The sequence below is a fragment of the Urocampus carinirostris genome, chromosome 5, assembly GCF_059441175.1.
Source record: "Urocampus carinirostris isolate Australia breed hairy pipefish chromosome 5, RoL_Ucar_1.0, whole genome shotgun sequence".
In the NCBI taxonomy this organism is placed as follows: Eukaryota; Metazoa; Chordata; class Actinopteri; order Syngnathiformes; family Syngnathidae; genus Urocampus; species Urocampus carinirostris.
The window spans coordinates 32,401,794-32,426,275 of NC_142353.1; the positions used below are offsets into that span (position 1 = coordinate 32,401,794).

General features: G+C 39.0%; 1 protein-coding gene across 1 annotated transcript in view; it reads right to left on the minus strand.

Moving 5' to 3' along the window:
- Positions 1-24,026, minus strand: part of rtn4r (reticulon 4 receptor) — a 116,746-nt gene extending 92,720 nt beyond the window's left edge. Inside the window, exon 1 of the mRNA XM_088336464.1 lies at positions 23,601-24,026. Coding sequence (XP_088192590.1) covers positions 23,601-23,622 — 22 coding nt within the window. The 5' untranslated portion in view covers positions 23,623-24,026. The remainder of the gene's footprint in view (positions 1-23,600) is intronic.
- Positions 24,027-24,482: the final 456 nt, after the last annotated feature.

The following is a 24,482-nucleotide window of genomic DNA, read 5'->3' on the forward strand; positions in this document are numbered from 1 at the left end:
TAATTGAAAGCAACTTAAAGTAACCCTACCCAACCCTGTTCATGTCAAGTCAAGTCATTTTTATTTGTATAGCCCTTAATCACAAAGAGTCTCAAAGGGCTTCATAAGCTATAGAATATTTGAGACTGGGAGGTCGCTGGTTCGCGCCTCGACCGAGACATACCTAATTGGTATAATGGCGGCGCCCTCTGGCTGCGGCTGCACCGACTCGCTACAACGGGTCAGGTGTATCGACATTTCGTTCTGTGTACATTGTTACAAAGAATGACAATACAAAGGAAATTATTATTATTATTAGTATAGGCGTATATACATGTAAAATCTGCATAAATGTATTCATATATAAATGCACATGAGAAAAAAAACTTTCATTTTCCATTGTGGAGGTATCCTATTCGAGACTTTGTATTGGGAGATAGATAAGATAATGTGACATTGACACTGAGTTGAGGAGACACTCATGTGATTCGCTCATCATGTTTAAAATGTAGACAAAATCATTGGTTGAGTGCCAGTCCTTTGAAAGATGGCAATGATTCAACCGCACAACAGCCAACTGGACTGATCACAACCAATTTGGGAGAGGAATAAAGCGCTAAATATGTCATTTTATATCTGGCTCTAAGACAAAACATGTTTTGGACCGTAGGAGGAAAAAACAGAACAATTATACGGCAAGATTTCGGTCTGTTATGGCTTGCCCTGGTCAGGTTGTTTCTTATAAAGAATAAAGACAATTTATATATTTTGTATTTGCCTGCCAGGTTCCCTAGTTCTTGATTCCAGTTCTCAGTTTTTGGACATCTTCTTGCAGTATTATGGAAACAGCTTCAGGGTTCATACGGGTGCTTGAAATACTTGAAAATGCTTGACTTTAGTTGTGTTTTTAAGGATTGAAGAGCGCTTGAATTTTGGGTAGTGTGCTTGTAAATGCTTGCAATTGTTGCCATATTTCATGCCTGTATAAACTGCTGTCTGCTGGCTTCTCTTTTAATTGCATTTTTCTGTTCTCGAGATAAACGGCAGTTGGGATTACTTTTTACGGTATTGTCTACCGGTCACGCCGAAGAGGACAGGTGCATGCTACATCTAAACAGGGCAATATGAAATGTGTATTAGTGCAGGATTATGTATCAATTTTAGACATTTTTATAAAGATCTAGTTAGCGTTTCCCAGTGGTAAATTGTTATTGGAAGAACTTCCTGCAACTGAAAATGTAAGCTACATATTACCTTCATTTTACCCAACACATATATATATACTTATATATATATATATATATATATATATATATATATATATATATATATATATATATAGAGAGAGAGAGAGAGAGAGAGAGAGAGAGAGAGAGAGAGAGAGAGAGAGAGAGAGAGAGAGAGAGAGAGAGAGAGAGAGAGATTTGTCTCAAAATATTTACACATATATTGTTCAGAACCACAAATATATTTGCAATTTACTCAAGATCTAAAAATCACGTGTCTTTGTAATGCACACAAAAGATTAAAAATTGGTAATTGCAGACATATTTTTGGGGGATTCACACCGGATTACTTATTTGAATTGTACTGGAGAAATGAAAAATCGGGTTTGAAAATTCTTGAAAAGTGCTTGAATTCGGCCATTAAAAGGTAATTAGCCAGCTCTCTCCAATCATTTGAACAGCAACTTATGGAGGCAAATAGCTTTACTATGATTGTTTTTTTGCTAACCGTTTGTAATATACTACACCTAAACAGAACATTATGAAATGATGATATGATACGATTATTTATAGATTATGGACATTTATTATGAAACAAACAAAAAAAATACCGTCGCATTTCCCAGAGGTAAACTGTCTCAAAAAATATTTACATACATATTGCTCAGATCCACAAATATATTTGTGATTTAAACAAGTTCTAAAAATCATATGTTTTGATGGATGTGCAAATCGCATGTGTAAATCGTGGATATATGTGTGGACCTGGAGATTTGACTTACAACTAATTTATTTGTTTGATGGTACTGGATTAATTGAAAACGTTCTGAAAAAGTGCTTGAATTTAGCAATTAAAAAGCTGTGCGACCCCTGTTCTGGACAAACCATAAGAAAATGGCCAGGCAGAGGAAGTTTCTTAGTGAATTTCTCTATTTTGACCTATTGCATGGATTTCCCAACCCTTCCCCTTTTTAGTTATCCACGGCAACGGTGTGAATAAACAGCCTCACTACACAAACCTTTGTTGCTTGCTTGAACATCTATCTTCCAAGGTTCTCACCTTAATCCCTTTTACCATGGGACTAAAATCCATTTCCAGTCTTCTTCTCCCTTCCAACAGTTCAATACTAAATCCTTCATACTCCCTTTCCTCCTTCAATCCTGCTTTTCCTAGAGTCAAGAAGATTACAGATAATATTAAATGGACGTCATGCTAGGCAAGGTGCGGCCACAAGTAATTTCAGGGAATCAGCATTACCACCTACTAGCCTTGACATGAAGATGAGTGACAAAACGAAAACGTCAGATTTAGAGAGAGCTATCTCGGAAGTGAGAGCAAGAAGCGTTAAGTGATACCTGCGAAAAATTGCAAGCAACGCGCCCGTGAGATTTGCATTTTAATAAATACAATTCCCCTGAGGTTCACGGTTGCCATCTTGCCAGCGTGGGCCCCGTCCTACTCTCACGGTTAGTACGGGTGCTTGAAATCCTTGAAAATGCTTGACTTTTAAATTTGTGTTGCCAAGGTTTGAAGAGTGCTTTAAATTTGGGAGATTTTGTAAATGCTTGAAATTGTTCCGATGTTTCTTGGCAGTCTGACTTAATAGACCAAGCATTTAATCACGTGTCAAACTAAAGGCCAATGGGCCAAATGTGGCCCGCAAGACAATGCAAAGAAGATATAAAAAAAAAAAAAATATTGTCAAACAATGGCTTGCCGATTGATGTATTTATTAGATGTGACCAAACATGTATTTGCTGACTACCATTAATTAACCAGAGAACATTATTATTTTAATTTAAATAAGAGTCACGGTGCTCGCTGGGCGCGGGAAACAAGCTGCTCACACAATCGGATGGTGATCCGAATATGGAAGTGGATCTTCCAGAGTGGGAGATGGCGGTGTCGAAGATGGAAAAAACAGGTCGATAGCTGGGACGGGAGAGCAAACGTGGTCGAGGTAAATAAAAGGTCGTTGCCTTTGACAAACAGGGAGATCAGGAACGGACGGGTGGAAAAACGGGCGCAAAAGCGGGACCGACGGGAGTCAGAGTCAAAGTGCTTGCCTTGTAGAAACAGAAGTTCGCTGACGGACTGACAACAGGAGAGTGAAAGGACTGGGCTTAAAAAGGGCTAGGAACCAATCAGGTCGCCCGGGCACAGGTGATACTAATCAGTCAACATGACACTTTGACACCTCTGCATTAAATGAAAACAATGAAGAAAAAGAAAAAATAAAGTTTTCTTTCTTTGGCTTGTATCCACTTTAGATACATCATTACTGTTGGTGAGATCAATAATCATAAGTGACAATCAATAATTATATTAACAAAATAAAAATGTATTATACTTTAAAAGGCACTGTGGAAACTGGAAAATTGGCTAAGAAAGTTCTGAAAAAGCACTTTAAAAAGGTGTACAGACCCTTCGCTCTGGTTGTAATGGATTATGCCTTTGCAGCAACGTGCTATCGATTTGTGTATAAAAGAAAGTTACATACGCCGGCAAAAATTTGCTAAACTGGTGTTTAAAGACCAACGGATCAATTTCTCTTGAGACAGGAAGTGACAAGCTATTTCCTGCAAAATGACGAGCACCTTCATTGGAAGTGATCGGTCCCTCTGCCGACCGATTATACTCGCTTCACTTTGAGGAAGCAGACTCTTATGTGAGACTATTTCTAATTACTGTGAACCCCCTGGTGTCATTGCCTTAAGACATTTTCCCCCACTGTACGACATTAAACTCCAATATTTTTCATTAGCCAAAAATCAAACTAATTTTGAATTTTGCAGCGTTTGTATGATGAAGCGTTATGTATCCAAGATGCCTGTCTGCTATTGGTCGACCTCATAAAATGCTGGTCTGCTAATAGTTTGTGTCACAGCATCTATAAAATGCTGATGTGTTATTAGCTAAACAACCTCCCACAATGCCCTTCTCTTTTTATGTTCAGAATGTTGTTGGCTTCATAAAGACTTTTCGAATTAGAGTGATATAAAACTGTGTGATTTTATATTACATGTATACGCTTTGGGTCCCAAGACTTGAATTGATGCTATAGGGTTAAGCAAAAAGTGATAGCCTCAAAACCGAAAGAAGGCACATGAACTGATAACCTTGCTAAAATGCATGGCCAGAACCAATCAACAATAGGGATTATTAAAAACAATTGAACCAATTGAAGCAAGTACATCAGTGCCCAGGTCTGTTCTATGCTTATCGCAATCTTTGCAAAATGGATTTGTATCAAATGTTTAATTTTCATTTTGCCATCATGTTAGCCTCACCAATCCAACCCCACGTCCCACTGCGTACACCCGCTAACTCCACCTTACCAGCTCAAGTCATATAACAACAATGGTAAAAAAATGTATTTTTCCTTTACGTGTATATATATTTATGTTTTTTTGTAACTTATAGTATATATATTAAACATAAGTAGTACTTATTTTTCTCTAGGAGGCATCAACATTTTGGAAACTAAGAGCTATTTTTTGTTGCTGATGAGCGTGAAAGGCTCCAAGTTTGATTATAATTTCTAAAATAACATTATTTTACTATGTTGTTAGTGTTGTTACTATGTTATTACTAGGTTGTAATTATCAGATGCTAAAATAGGCTGCGTCAACCACTAAAATGCCATGTCAGTCAGATATCACAATGACCCATGATATATTTTAGGGACCTGTCCACAGGCTACCCAGGTAGCTCTAGGGGATTACGTGGTGCCCGCGGGAACCACGTTGGAGACCCCGCTTTATACTCTGGGGGTTTAAAACATATTAGCTCAACATCACAACATGTATCTATCTCCTCCATACGGCAATTTCATTTTGCGATCCCTACCTGAGAATGGATTATGTCATATCCCGGGGGTCTACTGTAGTTGACCTGCAGGGACTTTTCTCTGTTCCAACCTCGATGGCAATAAAAAGTAAAAGTTGGCTTAAAAAATGATGTCCTGCTCTGAGACAAGTTACTTTCTTATTGCACAGCAGAAAGCTGTGATGGACTATCACTGACTGGCCGGGAAGTAAACAAAATGGACGTTCAAGCCATTTACTATTTCGTAGGCGTGACTGGAACTACAAGTGTTCTCAGTTGATAAATTTTAGAGCAAGTGATAGCAACCTTTCTTTTCTATTTTTCAATGATTCATTTGTGGTTATTTTTAACTAGATTAGGAAACAAACTAAAAATAGCTAAATTTAGCAATTGGTTTATTTTTTTTAACTAGTTTTAGAAGAAACAAAATAGCCAAGTTTAGTAACAAGCATTTATGAATATATACTACTGTTATTATATTAGGAAAATGACATACTAACATTAAATCTGCTATTTATTTTATTAAGATATAATATGAAACTGTCATGAACAGGATCAGGACCAAAATGCGTGACGTCTCTCACACAAATGGTAAATGGTAAATGGTCTGCATTTATATAGTGCTTTTCAAGTCAATGAAGACGTCCCAAAGTGCTTTACGATGTGCTTCACACTTACCCATTCACACACAAACACACACACACTCACACACCAATAGCGGCCATGCAGCTATGCAAGGCGCCGACCTGCTTATTGGGGGCATTAGGGATTCAGTGTCTTGCCGAAGGACACTTCAAAATATAACACGGAGGAGCCTGGAATCGAACCTGCGATCTCTTGATCCCAAGACGAGTGACTACCTTAGCATTTTATTTTACGGGAAATGGGGAGTCATGCACGTTAGGCAGCGGTCTGGCATGGAAAGACAGGAAGCCAGAGACCGATAAGATTGATACCAATTGTCTGACCAGATATCGGACAGATGGGGTCGATACCGGACAGAACGGGACGGACAGGATTGATATTGAAACGGGATATCGAAATTAAACAGGACAAACTAGACGGGAATGAAACTGGAGAGAATAATAGACAGGACAAAAATAGATGGGAACGAAACTGGAAACTGATATTAAAATTGAGAAAATAAACAGGAACAATACCAGACAGGAAATACCAACAGGAAACAGGACCGACTCAGAACCCACGTCTTGCGGGGAAGAGGTTCGTTGACGGACTGACAAAGGGAGCACTGATCTTGAAAAGACGGAAAGCCAATCCGTCAAGCAGACTCAGCTGGCACCACACGGGGGGGGGGGCAATTGGGCACCATGGCAACTGTGTTAGAAACATTTAAATATAAGAAAAGTTATGCCTAAAACGTTTTTGTTTTTCTGCAAATGGAGGAACAATTACAAGAAATGTTGAAAAACCTGCAAAAAAAAGATTGTTTTCTAAAAGAAAAAAATAGACAAAGGACTGGGAAAAAAATAAAGGGAAAATGAATAACAAAAAGTTCTAATATCTGAGTATTGAATGATTAAGAATTACTGAGACTCTTTAAATAAAAGGCTTTTAATCATACGTCAACCCTAGGGATATGGCGCCCCCATTTTACGACAGTTTCACTTTAAGGTGTGTAACAAAATTGTTTATTTGGCATTCTTTAAGACTCCCCACGATACAACTTCAACAACAAATTATTTCACATGCCAAAAACTTGGAAAAAAACATAATCCAAATTTGCTGCATTAGTGCGTATGACAAATTAATGCGTAGGTCTCCAAGTTGCCTGTCTTCTATCGGTAAACTTCATATGAAATGCGGGTCTGCTATTGGTTTGTGTCACAACATCATGAAGATACAGATATGCTATTTGTTGACTTACCTCCCACAATGCCTTTCCGTCTCTTCATCCAGTTTAGAATTGTGTGGGTTTCGTAAGACTGCGCATTGTGAAACAAAACTGTATTTTCGAGTGGTGAATCTCAAATATTGCGGTGATGCTAAAGCAGGAAGCAAAAACGTGATAACCATGGACACGGAGATTCCGACAAAAAAAATAAAAAGGATGATTGGCACGACTATTTAAAATAAGGAGGCAGTTAAAGCAGGGACATCTTATAATGGTATGAGAGGTTTAAATTTGTTTATTTTTACAACCGCCATGATGTTTTTTTGGGGGGGGGCGTTAATAAATCAGCCAAATCTCTTTATATATTTTTTCCTTTATTTTCTTTATTTTTCTGTCATCAGTCCCTGTTCAAAGGCAATTGTTCCAGTGAGACAAATCTGGTCGGCTGTTCTTCTATTTTGTAGCCGTCATCGAGCCATCAATCACACCATCGACCCATTAAGCCTTCTATTATCTATCCGCCTTTGTGTAAACCAATTTACCCATCTGCCCATCATTTATCAGCCCATCCACTCAACCATCTATCAACCCACGTCACCCATCTGCCCCGTTGCCAAAAAACACAAGAGTGAACGTGAGTTTTATCCAACATCGGAGAGGAAAATGAAAGCGAAATCCGCCTAGCAACAAGTGTGTCTATGATGCGATGGAGGTTAAAAAAAGGCCATTTCATTTATCTCTGTCACTTTGGCTGTTTTCTCCATCAGGCCTTTCATTTATCCATCAGTGTGCACTTGCTAAAATCTGTTGGGGCCCGCTTCCAGCAGGGTCTCCATTCAAGGAGCCTAATTTAAGAGGCGCTCCTGCCTCTGTCTGATTAACAATTTAGCAGGCCATCAGTCAGCCTCCTCCAATGCGGCGTAATCAGAGGCATCGGCCAGAAAGGCGGGCCGTACGACAAACAAGCGTGTATTGACCGGAAAAAACGTCATTTGTTCGAATCCTAAAACCAAACCCATTCGATGGTTTGACAGGCTTCGTACGAGTGCTTAAAATCATCAAAATCACAAAATTTTTGTGTATTCACAGTTGTAAAAGTGCCTGAATGTTGGGTAAAGCGTTGGTAAATACTTGGAATTGTTGCCATGTTTTTCAACAAATCGGTTACGGTTGCCATGGCGCCCAATTGTCCCCGCCCGTGAGTCACGGTTGCCATGGCGCCCAATTGGCTCCGCCCGTGTGGCGGCAGCTGCAGCTTGTTAACGGATTGGCTCCCTGTCAGTATTTAAACTCTGTCCTGTCAGTCCTCTTTTGTCGGTCCGTCTGCGAATTTCTTTTTTACACGGCAAGCTCTTTTTCGCCTGCCCTGTTTTTTGCTCCTTTTTGTCTCCCGTTACGAGGTGTTTTGATCTCGACCAAGTCTGCTCTACCGTCCCGAATTACGACCTGTTTTGATCTCGACCACATCGGTTCTCCCGTCCCAAATAACGATCTGTTTTTTATATCGACCACCTCTACTCTCCTCTCCTGGCTTTCCACTTGTTTCCGATCCCGATCACGTTTTTGCTCCTCTATCCCGGCTACTGATCCGTTTCTGGAGAAATTCTTCGGAAGACCGCAGAGACAAGGAAAACACGTGTTTTGAAGCGACCGATTCGACAAAAGAAAATAAACAAAAGAATACTTGCAAGAAAAGGACTTTTCTGCCAAAATGAACTAAATTATACTCTGGTTACGCTATGAGGATGATAATGGATTGGACTTTGAGAAGGCATTACATCTATCGCGGGACAGCAAACCACAAAGAATATATGAACTGAAAAATTTGAATTGATAACTGCTTTGTATTACCAATTAACTGTGGTGATTAAAACTGCATAAATATATAAATATTTCAGCAATATTGTATAGTGTACAATATTGTGAACTGAAAAATCTGAAGTGATAACTGATTTGTATTACCAATAAACTGTGATGATTAAAACTGAATGAAAATATAGATTAATATAATTATTTCAGCAATTTTATTTTGTATAATGTACAATATTGTTGTGAACTGCAAAATCTTGAAGTGATAACTGATTTGTATTACCAATAAACTGTGATGATTAAAACTGACTGAATATATAGATTTATGTTATATATTTGTCGCCGATTTACATTTTCAACCGGGATAACACTAAATTTGGGGGATCCACTTTTCAGAGGTAAAATGAACACTGAATTAGTCACCTTAAAAAGCAGCTGGAAGTCCAAGATTGCAATCTCGGTAGATTTATATGTTGCAGACTGTTGTGCGGACGTTTATTTTGCATGACAAATATATGTTGACTATTGCAACAAACACATTTGCATATTAATGCTTGTTTTCCCATCCCTTACAAAAATAAAAAATGAATAAATCTGGCTGGTTTATTGTGATGAATTACAAAAATTTAGATTCTCTACCCAACGAGTTTCTCCGCCACCTTATTATAGTTTATAATAATGCATAAATATGCGCTCGTTATTTTCACTCAGTCAAAACGAGTGAAAGTATAATATCACATAAAATATAGGCTCGTTTTTTTCACTCATTCAAAGTGAGTCACAATGTTGATTATTTGGCTCGTAAGACCACAAACGCGGCATCAGGACGTGGATATATGAAGACATTTACGCCAGCGTACTTTTTGTAATCGGTCTGCCGAAGGCGGTCGGAATTCAAATGATCTAACTGGCGTGCTGCGTTATATGTATTGTTCCCGACTATATGAAGGCTGCGGCCAATTAGCAGAATTCCCAGGTTGACTCGGTTAATCTGGATTATGTTGTCACTGTTTTTCAAATCTCCTTCCTCTTATCACTATTAATTTTCTTGGGACCCATTATGGGATGAAAAAGGAAATGAAACAGACAAAAACGAAATAAAATGAGATGCAGTTCCTCTCAGACACAATTGGGACGGTGCCAAGGGACTCAACATGGAGAAGAGGTCGAGAACGGTATTCTTGCTACTATTATCTACTATGTGTAATTGTCTTAGCATTATTCACAAAGCAAAGGTCTGCATCCCACTGAAGTTGAGAAACACTGTCCCAGAGCACTAGGGGTCTAGAATATCGTCACGGTTGCCATGGCGCCCAATTGGCCACGCCCATGTGGCGCCAGCTGTGACTCAATAACAGATTGGCTTTCTGTCTTTTTAAGCTGAGTGCGCTCTGTCTTAGTTTGTTAGTCCGTCAACAAACTTCTGCCCCGCAAGACGTGGGTTTCACCACGGTCCTGTTCCTGTTGGTATTTCCTGTCTGGTATTGTTCCCGGTTATATTGTCCTGTTTAATTTTGGTTTCCAGTTTTATTTCCGTCTATTTTTGTTCTGTTTATTATTTTCTCCAGTTTCTCCTGTTTATTTTCGATATCCTGATTCGTTATCTATCCTGTCTGTCCCGTCCTGTCCAGTATCGACCCCATCTGTCCGATATCAACTCCGGCAATTGGAATCGATCTCGTCGGTCTCTGGCTTCCTGTCTTTCCATGCCAGACCGGCTGCCGAACGTGCATGACACCCCAATTCTTGTAAAATAAAAGGTTTGTGTGAGAACGTCACGCGATTGGGTCCTGATCCTGTTCTTGTTCTTGACAATTATAATTAAAACAACATAATTTAAAAGACTAGATCCACATTTAAAAACTGGTATTTTCCTTATAGTAACCAAAATAACACATAAAATATATGCTCGTTATTTCCCTCATTCAAAGCGAGTCACAATGTTGATCATTTGAGTCATAAGACCACAAACGTGGCGTGGGAACTTAGATATATGAAGACATCTACGCCGCCGCACGTTCATAATTGGTCTGCTGAGGGGGGCCGGAATTCAAATGACTTTACTGGCGTGCCGCTTTTATATGTTACATGTATCGTCGCCATTGCCTGGGAGGGTGCGGCCAATTAGCATGATTCCCCGATGAACTCGGCTAATCAGGATGCAGCTAACGCTTCGGATCGCCTGCCGCGGCCCTTCACTGTGAGGCGGCGTTAATAGCAGCGAAGCAAGAAACCTGGTGTCTTTATCCTACTTTTAGGTGAATCTTAAAGGGACAGTGTGTATTACCGTATTAATATATAACACGCTATCATGTATAACCAGGGTTGGGTAGGGTTACTTTAACTGGATTACTTTCAAGTCACGCCAGACTGCTGCCTAACGTGCATGATTCCCCATTCCCCGTAAAATAAAAGGCTTGTATGAGTAACATCACGCATTTGGGTCCTGATCCTGTCTGGTTTATGACACCTCGACCAATTCGGTGGTCCAAAAATGATCCCGAAAGGATAACGCTTTATCCCTTTACCATAGCACTCATCAGGGCTGGACCCAAATTAACACATGTTTAGAGTTAATTCAAGACTGACACTGGTGCCTTGTAGAAGAGAAAGCAGCAATTATTAATTGACAGAATGGTTTCATTGCCTCCTCCCGCCAGCTTCAGACAAACAAGTAAACAAACCTCCTTTTCTCCTCTTTCCAAGCCCGCCCACCCAAATACAAAGACGGATCCATTTCACGTTGGCGCTCAGGGTTGCGGAAGATGTCGCCTTTCATAGTCAGTTTAAGGCGGCGTGTTTGATCCCACCAAATGCCGCTATGCAAATCAGCCATTGTTATTCTTTCCGAGCACGTCCCTGCTTTTATAAGTCCCCGACAATTATCTTTCCACCTCAGATGCTGCATCCTGTGGCCTAATTCCTAAAAATAGGACAGATTTTTTGGCACCGCTGCAAGAAAAACAGTTAACTCATTAAGGGGAACTGGTAAGCCTCGATATATGCTCAGAGTTGAAGAGTTCTGTTTCGCTAATTGGTGCTAGCTGTTCATTGTTGTGGGCCTTCGTTTTTCGTTTTTCTCAAGGGTTGGGGGGTGGGGGGTAAGGGTTAAGTGACATGATCTCAGGGATTGTTTAAATTAGGTTTGTAGGGGGATATATTTGTATTTAAGTCCTATCACAATTGAACTTTGTAAATTAGAAGTTCTTGTTAGAGGCCGGTGCTCCTCCTTCCAGCAGGGAGCCCCACGTGGGTTTGGAACTGGTCACAGTCAACATCCGCACACTTGTCCCAAATTATCCCCACCCTTTTAGATGATATTTTTGACAGCACATGTTCTCTCTTCATTTCTTTATTGTTATCATTTTTGGGGGGATTCGACATTTTGTTAGTGTTTTAGTGTCCTCTTGTTGGTTTGTTACTTTGTTCCTTGGATTTTCCATTTCCACTTGTGGTCTTTGTTTCTGGTTTGGACTTTGTCAGGTTGGTTTTGTTTGGACATCTTGTTGTTTTGTGAACTGTTGTGTTTTTTATGTTGTACCTCATTTTGTACACATGGGTCCATCACACCCAAAAACTTAACAGTTCTTAATCTAGAACATCCTATGTGATTAATATTGTTGTAGTAGATGTCAACGATGGTATGTATTTTTTTTTTTAATCTTTCACGTTTTTCAAATTGTACAGCATTGGTCACCAAACTTTTTGAAGATGAGAGCTTCTTTTTTAACGGGTAGATGAATGGGCTACCAGTTTGATATGCATTTCTAAAAGTTTCCTTTGAAACTAAAGTATCCCTTGTTGTGGACCCCTGATTAAAAAGAAGAATACATAAATTCAATGATTAAGTGACAAAACCATTGATTATTAAGATAGTTGTGATGATTTTGTTCTAAATTATCTTTATTGCATATTAATTTCAGACATGCACATGGAATCACTATAGATCGGCTATTGTTTACCACTGCTTACAACCAAAAACTTACACTGATGAAACCAAACCGCCAGACTTAAATTTACCTTCCTTTAAGAGAAAAATAAAAATAAATGGAAAAGTATAGATTTGTGAACGGCAAGCACGGATGTACAAAATTTAATAGCAAATAAAAACATGTTAAAAACATTAGGCAACCTGTTGGGAGCAATATCCAACAGTACAGTATAATAGGAATATGAAATAATGTTGTAAAGAAATACAATTTGGAAAGGGAGGCAATCTTTCTGAGGCAGTTTAACTTTGATGACAGGTTCATTCCCGGACAATAAGATAAATGATTCCAACAATGAGTGCACAAAGGCATAACAGCAATATGCACGATAGTTGAAAATTGAGAGCTGCAGAATTAAAATAGAAATTAGGGTTACATGGAAGTGAGTATTTTCATGACTACTTTGATAAAGTGATAAAACTGGTCACATGGGACTTCCGGTGGCGCAATGAGGTAGACGGCAGCAAGGAAAGTAGCTCTGACAAAAATCACTAAAGAGTAATGTAATACTTACTTGGAGAAAGACAGAAAAGGTATAAATTGTGACTCATATTAAAGACAAATTATTCAACAAAACATGGTCAAGAAGGGGAAACTTGTCGAGGAAAAGGGCGCTAAGGAGAAAAAGATCGAGGGAGCAGAAGGAATGGCGTCGATCGACGAGGGACGTGACTCGGCCATCCTCCACGAAATCCGTAAATTACGGCAAGAACACACTGAAGCAGCAAAGGAGAGCAAGATTACGATGACAAGACTGGAAAAGAGCATCGAAGAACTTCTGGAGCGCACTGTGTTGCTGGAGCGGAGGGTGGAAAGCATGGAGGAGCTACATGCTAACACGGAAGAGCGAACGTCAAAACTAGAGCAATTAACGGTCTCCTTGCTCCAACAAACCACCAAACTAGCAACAAAGTGTGAGGACTTGGAGTCGAGATCACGACGGAACAACATTAGGATACATGGGATTCCCGAGGGTGCCGAGAGAAAAGACACAATCGGCTTCATAACAAACTTTATTAAATCGAACATTCCGACAACCGAACATATGGATGTGCGCATTGAGAGGGCACACCGCTCACTGGGGAACAAGTTTCTAGGTAAAGCACTGCCACGGGCAATTATCGTACGTTTCACTGACTACATAGTGAAAGAATCCGTAATGAAAGAAGCATGGAAGCAGAAGACAACGTACGAAGGCAAGACCGTTTACTTCAACCAAGATTACACCACAGAAATCCAAAAAAAGAGGAAACAAGTAAGGGACGTGATCAAAAAGTTAAAGGAAAAGAACGTAAAGGCACAATCACCATATCCCGCCCAGCTGAAGATGTTTTTGGACTCAGGAATAAGAACATTCTCTACACTGATGGAGGCAGCAACATTGCTAAAAGAAATGGGGATCGAAGTGGAAGAGGACAACACGGAGACACTGCAAAAGATGTTGTCAAAGAACATTTGGACCACAGTGACCGGAATCGAGAGGAAGACAAGGGAACACCCCCATCATAGAAGGTGACTTACAAGCTCCTATGGAGCAAAACGAAGCCATATTTGGATTTGGGGAGAAAGAGTAAGGACCATATATGCCCTTTCTATTATAAATTCAATAAGTTAGAAGTAAGTAAAATACCAAGTAAAATTGTTATCTTTAAATTAAAACAATGTATGTATATATATTGGCATAGAGCTACTTTAAAATATTTAGTTAGTTATAACTATGGACGACGGTACAAAAGTTGTTCACGCACTGAGTGCATATTTCCAGGAGGGTAGCCACAACTCTCCAATTGGACTCTTGGAAGACATGGGTTTTTGTTTTTTGGGTGTGTTTTTTTTCTTTTTGGTGGGAAATTATGTGTGCTTGTCAATATGTTTGTTAGTAATTTGGTTTGTTTTGTCAATGGAGGTGTTAGTAATTAATGTAGTGTTTCTGTATGCTTCAAAAATCAGTGAGACTCAATACAAAGCATGAGCAATCTAAATATTGTTTCATATAATGTACATGGGCTAAACCACCCCATCAAGAGAAAAAAGATATTGAATCAACTCAAGACATTGCAGAGCTCAATAGCCTTATTACAAGAGACACATTTGACCGAGATTGAACATAAGAAGCTAAAAAGAGAATGGGTGAACCAGGTGTTCTACGCATCCTATGGTAAAAGGAGGGGAGTAGCAATTTTACTTGGAAAAGGGGTGGCGTTTAAAGTCGAAAAAGAAGTGAAGGACAATCTGGGGCGATATATAATGATTATAGGGTCAATGGCCGGTAGGGAAATATCAATAATGAATGTTTATGCACCAGTTGAGGAAAAGGGGACTTTTTTTCAAGTATTAGCTAAAGTAATAACCAACTGTGCGAAGGGAATGTTACTTATAGGAGGTGACTTTAACACTGTACAGAATTGCAAAGTGGACAAGTATCCTTCAGTACATGGAACAAATACAAAGACGTCGAGGATGTTAAATAACATAACTAAAGAATTGGGATTGATAGATCCATGGAGAGAGAAGAATCCCCAAACTAAAGACTATACTTTCTATTCAAACCCGCATGGCAGCTACTCGAGAATTGATTACTTTTACATTTCAAGACAACATATGCATACAGTAGTAGAGTGTGGTATAGAGAGTATTACTATAAGTGACCATTCTCCAATTACTTTGAAATTAAGTTTAGACAATGAACCCCATTTTAGGTATTGGAGGATGAATGTATCTCTCCTCTCAGATAAAAACGTAGTACAGGAAATAAAACGGTGTATAAAAGAATATTTCCAAATCAATGACAACAATGAGGTTTCTCCATCAATACTATGGGAAGGAGGGAAAGCTGTAATAAGGGGGAAATTAATAGAAATATCGTCCCGGCTGAAACGAATACGCTTAAAGAATCAGAAGGAATTGGAGGATAAGATTAAGGAACTAGAAGAAGAACATAAAAAAACACCAAATGAATCCAGATTACAGGTATTAAAAACAACCAGAAGCAAATTAGATGAACTTTTGACAAATAAAGCAGAAGGGGCTCTGCGCTTTGTGAACCAGAGATACTATGAAATGGGCAATAGAGCCAGTCGACTGCTAGCCTTCCAACTTAAAAAGGCCCAAACAGATAGAATTATATCACAAATAAAACATCCTATCTCTAAACAATGTTTAGTAAAACCCAAAGGTATAGCAGAAGCATTTGCAGATTATTATAAAGAATTATACAAGGACTCAGAAAATGACTTAGATAACTACACGGCACAAAACTTTTTAGGAAAACTACATTTACCAACACTAACAGGGGGGGATACATTAGAAATTATTCGCCCCATTACAAAACAGGAAATACAAGATACAATAAATAACTTAAAAATAAATAAATCACCAGGAACGGATGGATTCCCGGGGGTGTTCTACAAAAGCTTTAAGGAAGAATTAACACCAGTACTGCAGAAAGTATTTAACTATGCTCTAACAAAAGGAGATCCCCCCAAATCATGGTCGGAAGCCATCATAACAGTCCTGCACAAAGAAGGAAAAGACCCAATATTGTGTGAAAGCTATAGACCAGTTAGTTTACTTTGTAATGATATAAAAATTCTTACAAGCATACTGGCAAAAAGAATGCAGAAATTTATAGCGAAATTAATTAGAAATGATCAAACAGGGTTTATTCCGGGAAGGCAGGGTGCAAACAATATTAGGAGGATACTAAACATAATTACGAGCACAAAATCTAAGACCCAACCCTCGATGTTACTGAGCTTGGATGCACAAAAAGCTTTCGATAGGGTGAAATGGAGCTTCTTACATCAATCACTTATAGCTTTTGGCTTCCCTCCAATATTTGTTGAATGGGTGAAAATTATCTATAAAAATCCGAAATCTCGTCTTAGAGTAAATGGTCACTGTTCAGATTTCTTTGAAATCAAAAGAGGAGTCCGGCAAGGGGATTGCTTAAGCCCACTCTTGTTTGCAATAAGCATAGAACCACTCGCAGAATCAATTAGACAAAATGAGCAAATAAGGGGGATATTGGATGAAGGAGGAACAGAACATAAAATATCATTGTTTGCAGACGACCTGTTGGTAATGCTGAAGGAACCTTCGTTATCAATACCACCACTGTTGGAGAGCCTTAAAATATATGGAGAAGTAGCTGGGTATTCAAATAATGAGAGCAAATCAATAGCAATGATGATATCAGGAAAATGTCCAACAGATGTGATTGAAAGGTTTGATTTTAAATGGACAAATAAAGGGTTTAAATATTTGGGGGTGACCATTACACCACATTCCACACAGCTGTTTGATGCAAATTATGGAATGTTGATAAAAGAAATAAGGAAAGATTTGGAAAAATGGGAAATTTTGCCCTTAAGTCTTATCGGCAGGATAGAAACAATCAGAATGAACATATTACCAAGACTATTATTTCTGTTTCAATCCCTTCCAATTCTGATCCCGGCATCCACATTTAAAATGTTAAATAAGTTAATAGCAAAATTCCTTTGGCAAAACAAGAAACCTAGAATAAAATACAAAACCCTGTTAGCTCCTAAAGAAAAGGGGGGCCTAGACCTACCCAATATTAAATATTACTATTGGGCAGCTCAAATTAAAGCACTCATCTTGTGGATTACTACAGACAAAGATGCGATATGGGTGGACATGGAGCAACGATCTTGTCCAAATATGCTGGTGGAATCGTTACCATACATATCAGTCACGAGGTGGAAGAAATTAAAAATCCAGAATGAATGGATTAAGGGAACTATTAAAACTTGGTCAACAATACAAAAAAAATTAAAAATATCAAGATCTGTGAATAGGGCTACCAAAATAGCGAAAAATCCAGACTTTAAACCTGGGGGTATGGAGGTAGGGTTTCAAAAATGGGCCCAAAAAGGACTGATGTTGATTACCCAAGTATTGGAAGCACAGGCAATGAAATCATTCGAACAACTCCAACAAGAGTTTGACCTACCCAGAAATGATTTTTACAAATATTTGCAACTAAGGCATTACCTCCAGAAACACGAGGAATGGGGGAAAATATGTAAGGAGCCAACTAAGGTAGAGGAATTATTAATATCGTATACAAAAGGACAATCAATAAAGGGGGTTATATCAAAACTATATAAAGCCCTGAGAATGGATCTCAGTAATGAGGACATGGCAGTTAAGGAAAAATGGGAACAAGAAACTAATGTAGCGATAAAAGACAACGAATGGGAAAAAACATTGAAAGAGGGACACAAAATAACCAACAGCCCGACATGGAGGGAGTTTGAATGGAAAGTAAAAATGCGATTCTTCTATACACCCTCTATCACTTCAAAATATAAAAACACCTCAAATCTATGCTGGCGTAACTGTGGGGGGGTCGGTGACTTTACGCATATTTTCTGGAATTGCCCTGTAATATTAAATTTTTGGAGAAGTATCCAGAGAGAAATAAAATTAATCACGGGCTGGGAGTTGCGGTTGGACCCAAAGGCTTACGTAATAGGAATTTTGCCAGAAGAATTACTATCTGGTCAACAGAAATATATACTAAGGGTAATGCTTCTGGTAGCAAAGAAAATGATCACAGTGTCCTGGCTGAAACCACAACCTCCTGACATAAAACAATGGAGAGACAAATTAAAGCAAATGTACATTATGGAAAAAATCACTGCAAAACTTCAACTGAAACTTGACCAATTTGAGAAAAGATGGAAGCCTATCACACAAATTTTACTTGATGTCTAAACACCTCCCCCTATTTATTATGTGTTTTTTTTTTTTTTTTTTTGGGTGTATATTTTGATTTATTATTTTATATATATGTATATATATATATATATATATATATATATATATATATATATATATATATATATATATATATATATATATATATATATATATATATATATATATATATATATATATATATTTCTTTTTGTATGGATGTATTGTATGAACATTTATTCTTCCTTTCTATTAATAGTATTTTTTTCTTCTTTGTTGTTTCTTCTGTTATTTATGAGTGTGTCAAATGTATATATTTTGTGTTGATGTATGATGGAGGAATCAAACCTCTGTCAAAATTGGTGTGAGAAATAAAAAGTTAAAAAAAAAAAAACTGGTCACATGGTTATGAATATCTGTGTCATATCAAATAAAGTTAAGCATTTTAAAGCAATATTGGATGTGCATAAATGTGTGATGGCATGCAGTAGACATTAATCAATCTATATTAAAAGAGAATGGGAACTTGAGATAGAGTTATAAATAACAGAAGACAAATCCACTAGCTCCAGGATTTGGAAATAATTCAACTAGAAGAACTTGGTCATATTTTATAGTACTGGTAAAATGAGCTACATGCTGGAGAGCATGTGGTGAGGCAGGAGCTGACCACATGCATGTATTTTGGCTTTGTCAGTGAATACAAGATTATTGGGAAAAATGTTGGTTTACCTCAAAGAAAATTGTGGGATAAAGGATACCCCAAAATTAAATCAAGGTGTTCTATTTGAAGAACCTGACAGAAGAAATATCACAGGAAAATATGAGTACCTAGTACTGATGTATCCGACAGCTAGCAAAAAAGCTATAGCAAGATTATGGCATAAACAAGAGCTCCCCACTGTGGAGCAGTGGGTGTGCACTGTGGTAGAAATATTTGATGGAGAGGACGGCGTTCTTAATAAGAATACAGGAGAACCAATTCCTGTACAAATGGGAAACATGGATGGAGTTGGTATAATGACTTGAGCAGGAAAGATATTTCCCAACACTGCAATATGTTTCTTTTTGTTTTCCACCTTGTTGTTTTGTACGTTCCCAAAAATATAAGAATATAAATTAAGTTACAAAGAAATATAGCTCTTTATTCTCAAACTATCATATCATTTAGAATTGTTTCTCATCTAGCATCGATTCCTTGTGACCCTTTCCCACATCTCGCCCGCAAAGCGATGATAAAAAGGGGCTCTCTGTGTGTGGGGGGGCAGTGCCAGCGAAGGGTTCTGGACATGCATATGTATGACACGGTGTGACTTATCAAAGAGAATGCACAAGTAGGTGTGCCACTTTGATTTATCTCTATGGGAAATGCAAAGACGGACTTGCCATAATCTGCGGCTTTCTTCCCGTAATCCCGCACTTTTCGCCACGTAATGAGCAGCGTGACGAGGAGTGAGAGCGTGTTGCGTAAGCGGTCTTGCTGTGTGTGCTTGTCTCTTACTCAGAGCTGGACTATGTGTGTTATACTGTAATCCCTCGCTACTTAGCGCTTGCTACTGTACTCTGTGGTCTCAGTGCTTTGCGGGCGGAACAAATATTTCAAACCATTATCCCTGATCACAGACTCTTGCAAGTAGGGGGCAACAGAGAGCATTTTTGTCAGCCTGACAGCTTTTATCTTTGCCATTCTGTTCAACTGCAATTGAGACATATTGCTGCAAGCAGGGACTGGCACAGTGCACGTTTGTCGAGCCTGGTGGCTTTATTTGCTGTCATTTCTATCTAAAATCTATTGCCCTATTGTAAACGTGATCCCTTATCCCTGATCCCATATTTCTGAAATCTGAAATCAGAGTAAGGCAATTTTGTTTTGCGAGGAGTGCAGTTTTGAACCACCTAAATTAAAATACACGGTTTTAGCTGCTAACCATTATCCCCGGTCAACTATTGCTGAGAGCATGGGCTGGCTGATCACCTTATTTTTTTCACTTTGGGCTGCCGATGCATGCCATTGAGGCCTGCCTAGATGAACTGCACTGGTATTGCCACGACCAGTTATCCCCATTAAACTATTTCCAAAACGAGGGGGCCGAGAGAGAAAACTTGTTAGCAAGGAAGCGCTTTTCCTACATCCTTTTTGCCTAAAATAAACATCACCCTTGCGATGGTCATCCATTATCCTCAGTCAACTATTGCTGCGAGCAGGGACTGGCATAGTGCGTATTAAAAATGCTGGGGAGCACTCTGTGGATTTTTACATACCGCGAGTGCTTCTGTCTCAATTGACCACAACAAAATAGTATTTTCGGATTTTTAGGTAATGAGTTGTGTATAATTCTATAGTTTAGTGTTGTGTTGCACCATGGCCAGTCGGGGGCAGTATGCGCATCCATGGCTAATTTTTTTGGTCACAGTTCCTAAGAGTAATTGTTTTTCAGAAGAATTATAAATATATATTGTCTGTCTACATATGTGTGACCATTTGTATTCGTGTGAATTTTAAAAGGCTATTCAACTCACATATCAAGTGAGTTGAGATTGGTCATTTCTTAAGGCCCCTATTGGTAATAGTTGAACACTAGATGGCACTGAGTGGTCTGGTACGAGCGAGGGCCATTGATACACGGCAGAGTGTAGCAGCATGATACCGGACTAACATGGCGCTGATCTGCGTGGGAATATTCTTGACCTATGATTTTTTTTATGAAAAATAACATTGGTATGATAGTTAATATAATTTTGCCTAGTATGCAAAGCCTAGTTTTCTTGTTTTTTTGTTTACTGGGTGAGAGCTTTTTTGCACCACTAGGGGGCACTAAATATTACATAGTGTCCCTTAATGGTCAAGAGCAAATGTGACGCAATTTTTTGTTTTTATTTTAAATACACTGGATATAAAACCATACAGCTATTGCATTGAGTAGCCCACTTGATGAATAAAATAGCTTTTTTTATTGTTGGCTTCCCCTTTAAATGTTTGAGATACAGCAATACTGATGCTCTTTCGCGTGTATTTTGGATTTTATTTCAGCCTTAAGCTAACTGACCTTCATAGGGCACATATACTGTCCGTCTACATGTGCTGTTTCACCATTTGTGTTCCAGTGTATTGTCCACTTGCATATGTTACTGGCCACAGTTATTGGGTGAGCCATGATTGCACAATTCTCAAGCCCTGGGCATGTTATGTCAATATGTGTGTAATAAAATAGTCCCAAAAATGGAAATATAATAAAATTAGATTATTATTTTTCATGAATGTACCCACTCTAAATACGTTTTAGAGTGGCATTCCCCTTAAAATCTTTCAGACACTCCAATGGTCTCCATTAGTCTTGCTCATGCAATTTGGATTTTGTGTTAGCATTAAGCTAAAGGACTTGCTTCCATGCATCCAGTGTCTGCACTGCTTATTCATATGAGCGTCTCGGGGCTTAAAGACTTTCTAAAGGCATATGTGTTTCAATACAAAGGGAAATTTGGATTCAATTGATTGCATATGCCTTGAAGGGTAGCAAAAACATCCTCCCCACCCGGAATGTAGGATTTTAGGCTAAACCCGGTCTGGTCCCTTTTAGACCTGATCTAGTTCCAAAATGGACATCACATATCGGGTTACATTCTTCAACATGGTCATATTAAGTCCAAAAAGCTTAGGACATTAAAAAATTGTTGTTTTTTTTCTTCAAATTTTTCACAGAATAAAAAAAATCTTCTGGATGAAACATTGGCATCATTTCAACCACTTTTAATCAGTCTTTGCTGGATGGGATAAGACATGTTTAAATCATTTTTCTTAGCATTGAACTGCTATTTGTTGTTTTTTTTCAACCCACCCTTATTACAAAACACAACCACACCCGGTAGATGTGCCCCCTCTCTGAAATGAGGACGTCGCCCAATTCCGGTGGGAAGGAAGCTATCTTGTTCTCATTAGTAGGGGTTGGTGATACTAGGAATTTTTGTATCAATCCGAATGAAGTAAATACATTGTTGCCTCTCTGGATACTGATCCGAAACAGATTGTTTATGCTTATTATGATTATTGAATATCTAAACCTTGACCCTTGAAGTACGATGAACACAGCACAAATATTTTAAGCACTAGAAATGTTTATTTTTTTATTGGATGACTACATTGCAAACTTTAACAGTATAAAACATAAATAGGAAGATCTATATTACAACTGTTTCAGAGCAAAAGCCAGGAGCCAAACAGAGAAAGCAGCATTGTAATTATAATTAAAATAATAAATAACAATGTGAACTAGAGAACCAAATCTATTCTAATTCAAAATATTTTGAAGATAAAGTCCGAGATGCAAATTATGTATGAAATCTCTCTCATTGGCTCTCTTGCTGTGACTGAAAACAAATTTACAATTCTTGTTTTGGAAAAGTAACGTGTTTACATTTTTGGATTGCAGCTCGTTGCTCTCTGCAGGGTAAGGTTGTTTCATGTATTTGTGTAAATTTGTGTTGTTGCCACTGCAGCAGACCACTTCACCAGACAAATGTCACCGGGCATTGTCCTTCCCTGTACTTGTAATAAAAGTCCACACTGCACTGTGTTGTCTGGTTGCCTCTTTTATCTTCAGCATCCGATATAGGTGGGTGCATTGATTTGGCCCTCTCTTCAGGTAGGGAGAGGTGCCAAAAGAGTGCCTGTCATTTATACACTCAGGCATCAGCTTAAAAAGTAGCCATGGCGCTAGTGAGACACAGAAGAACTGCATTATATGCATAAAGAAGTGGTGCTTTGAGGAAATTGTTGGAGGAGTGAAGTATCGATCCCAGGACAATAGTATCGATCCCATCCATGTACTTGCTTAGTATCAATGATATCAATATTTGAATCGACCTGCCTACTCATGCTTATTTGAATCGCTCTAAGTCAATCCTCACTGTCCACTAGTACAATGGCGCAAAAAATATCAAGCGTCAAGGGGGAGTTGGGTAAGAGGAGGGAGCCCTGCGGTGCGCGGTGCTACTGAGCCGCCAAGCGGACTGTCTGCAAACTTCATCACATGAGGTGCAAAAGCAATTTGGTGTACACTAGGGTAAAGTTGTAAAATCACTATTATCAACCTCAATCGTGAATCTCAATTGCAATTCGAATCCTGTAACCCAAAGCGTTTGATTTACGCGCAAACTTTACGCACGGAGCCCCCGACGCTCGTTCTACTCACCATCAGCAATAATGGTCGGCATGATTCGTTGGAATTGTTTTCCGCGCTGCGTAAATCCAGACAAAAATCCACTCAGCGATGTTTGGCAAATCCGGAGAAGAGGTCGAGGGGGCTTAGCCCCAGCAAACTTTATCCACGGCTCTTCCCGAGTGGGCAGCCCGGTCCGCGCCTGCACCCGAGCTCAGTCATGGGGGCGACTCTAGGAAGATTTGTGGGAGAGAGGGTAAACATCCAGTTTGGAACCACACGCGTGTGCACACAGAAAATAGGGAGAGGGGGTCTTAGATCAGCTCAAAAGCAAGCTCAAATCAATTTTTCGTGTTTTAAATAACGAAAATCCTCTTTTACAATCCTGCAGCTTCCAAATGGAAAGACGAGAAACTGCGAGGAGGCGCGCTAGTGGCGAGAGAGGGGAGGGTGAGGTAGGGCGGGGCTGCGTGGACTAGGTGGGAGGAGGAAAAAGGAGAGATAGAGGTGGAAATGGAGAGATTTTTTAGATGAATGTTTCATGGGTGCATATCACGCTAAAAAGCTTGGTCCGGCTCCAATTTTTATTGCAAGAGACAAAGAAGAAAAGTTGCCTTTTTCTGCCCGGTTTCACTCCAGTCGGGAAGTTATTTTTAGACCCCTTAATCCCCCACGGAAGCTCAAACACATTTTTTTCTTCTTTTATAAAGCGTTTTAGGAGTGAACGAGCCACTTAATTGCTTATTCACACAGACATGTCTCGCTGCGCAGTGCTGCTTGCGCGCCGATGAATGTTTTATGTTGCTGCGGGTGGGCGGGTGTCGGTTGGGTCCGCCTGGCTCGCTTTGCCGGTGGGTGGGTGGTTCAATGCCTGCCTTGCATGGGAAGGTGACGTGAGGAGAATTCATGCAGATC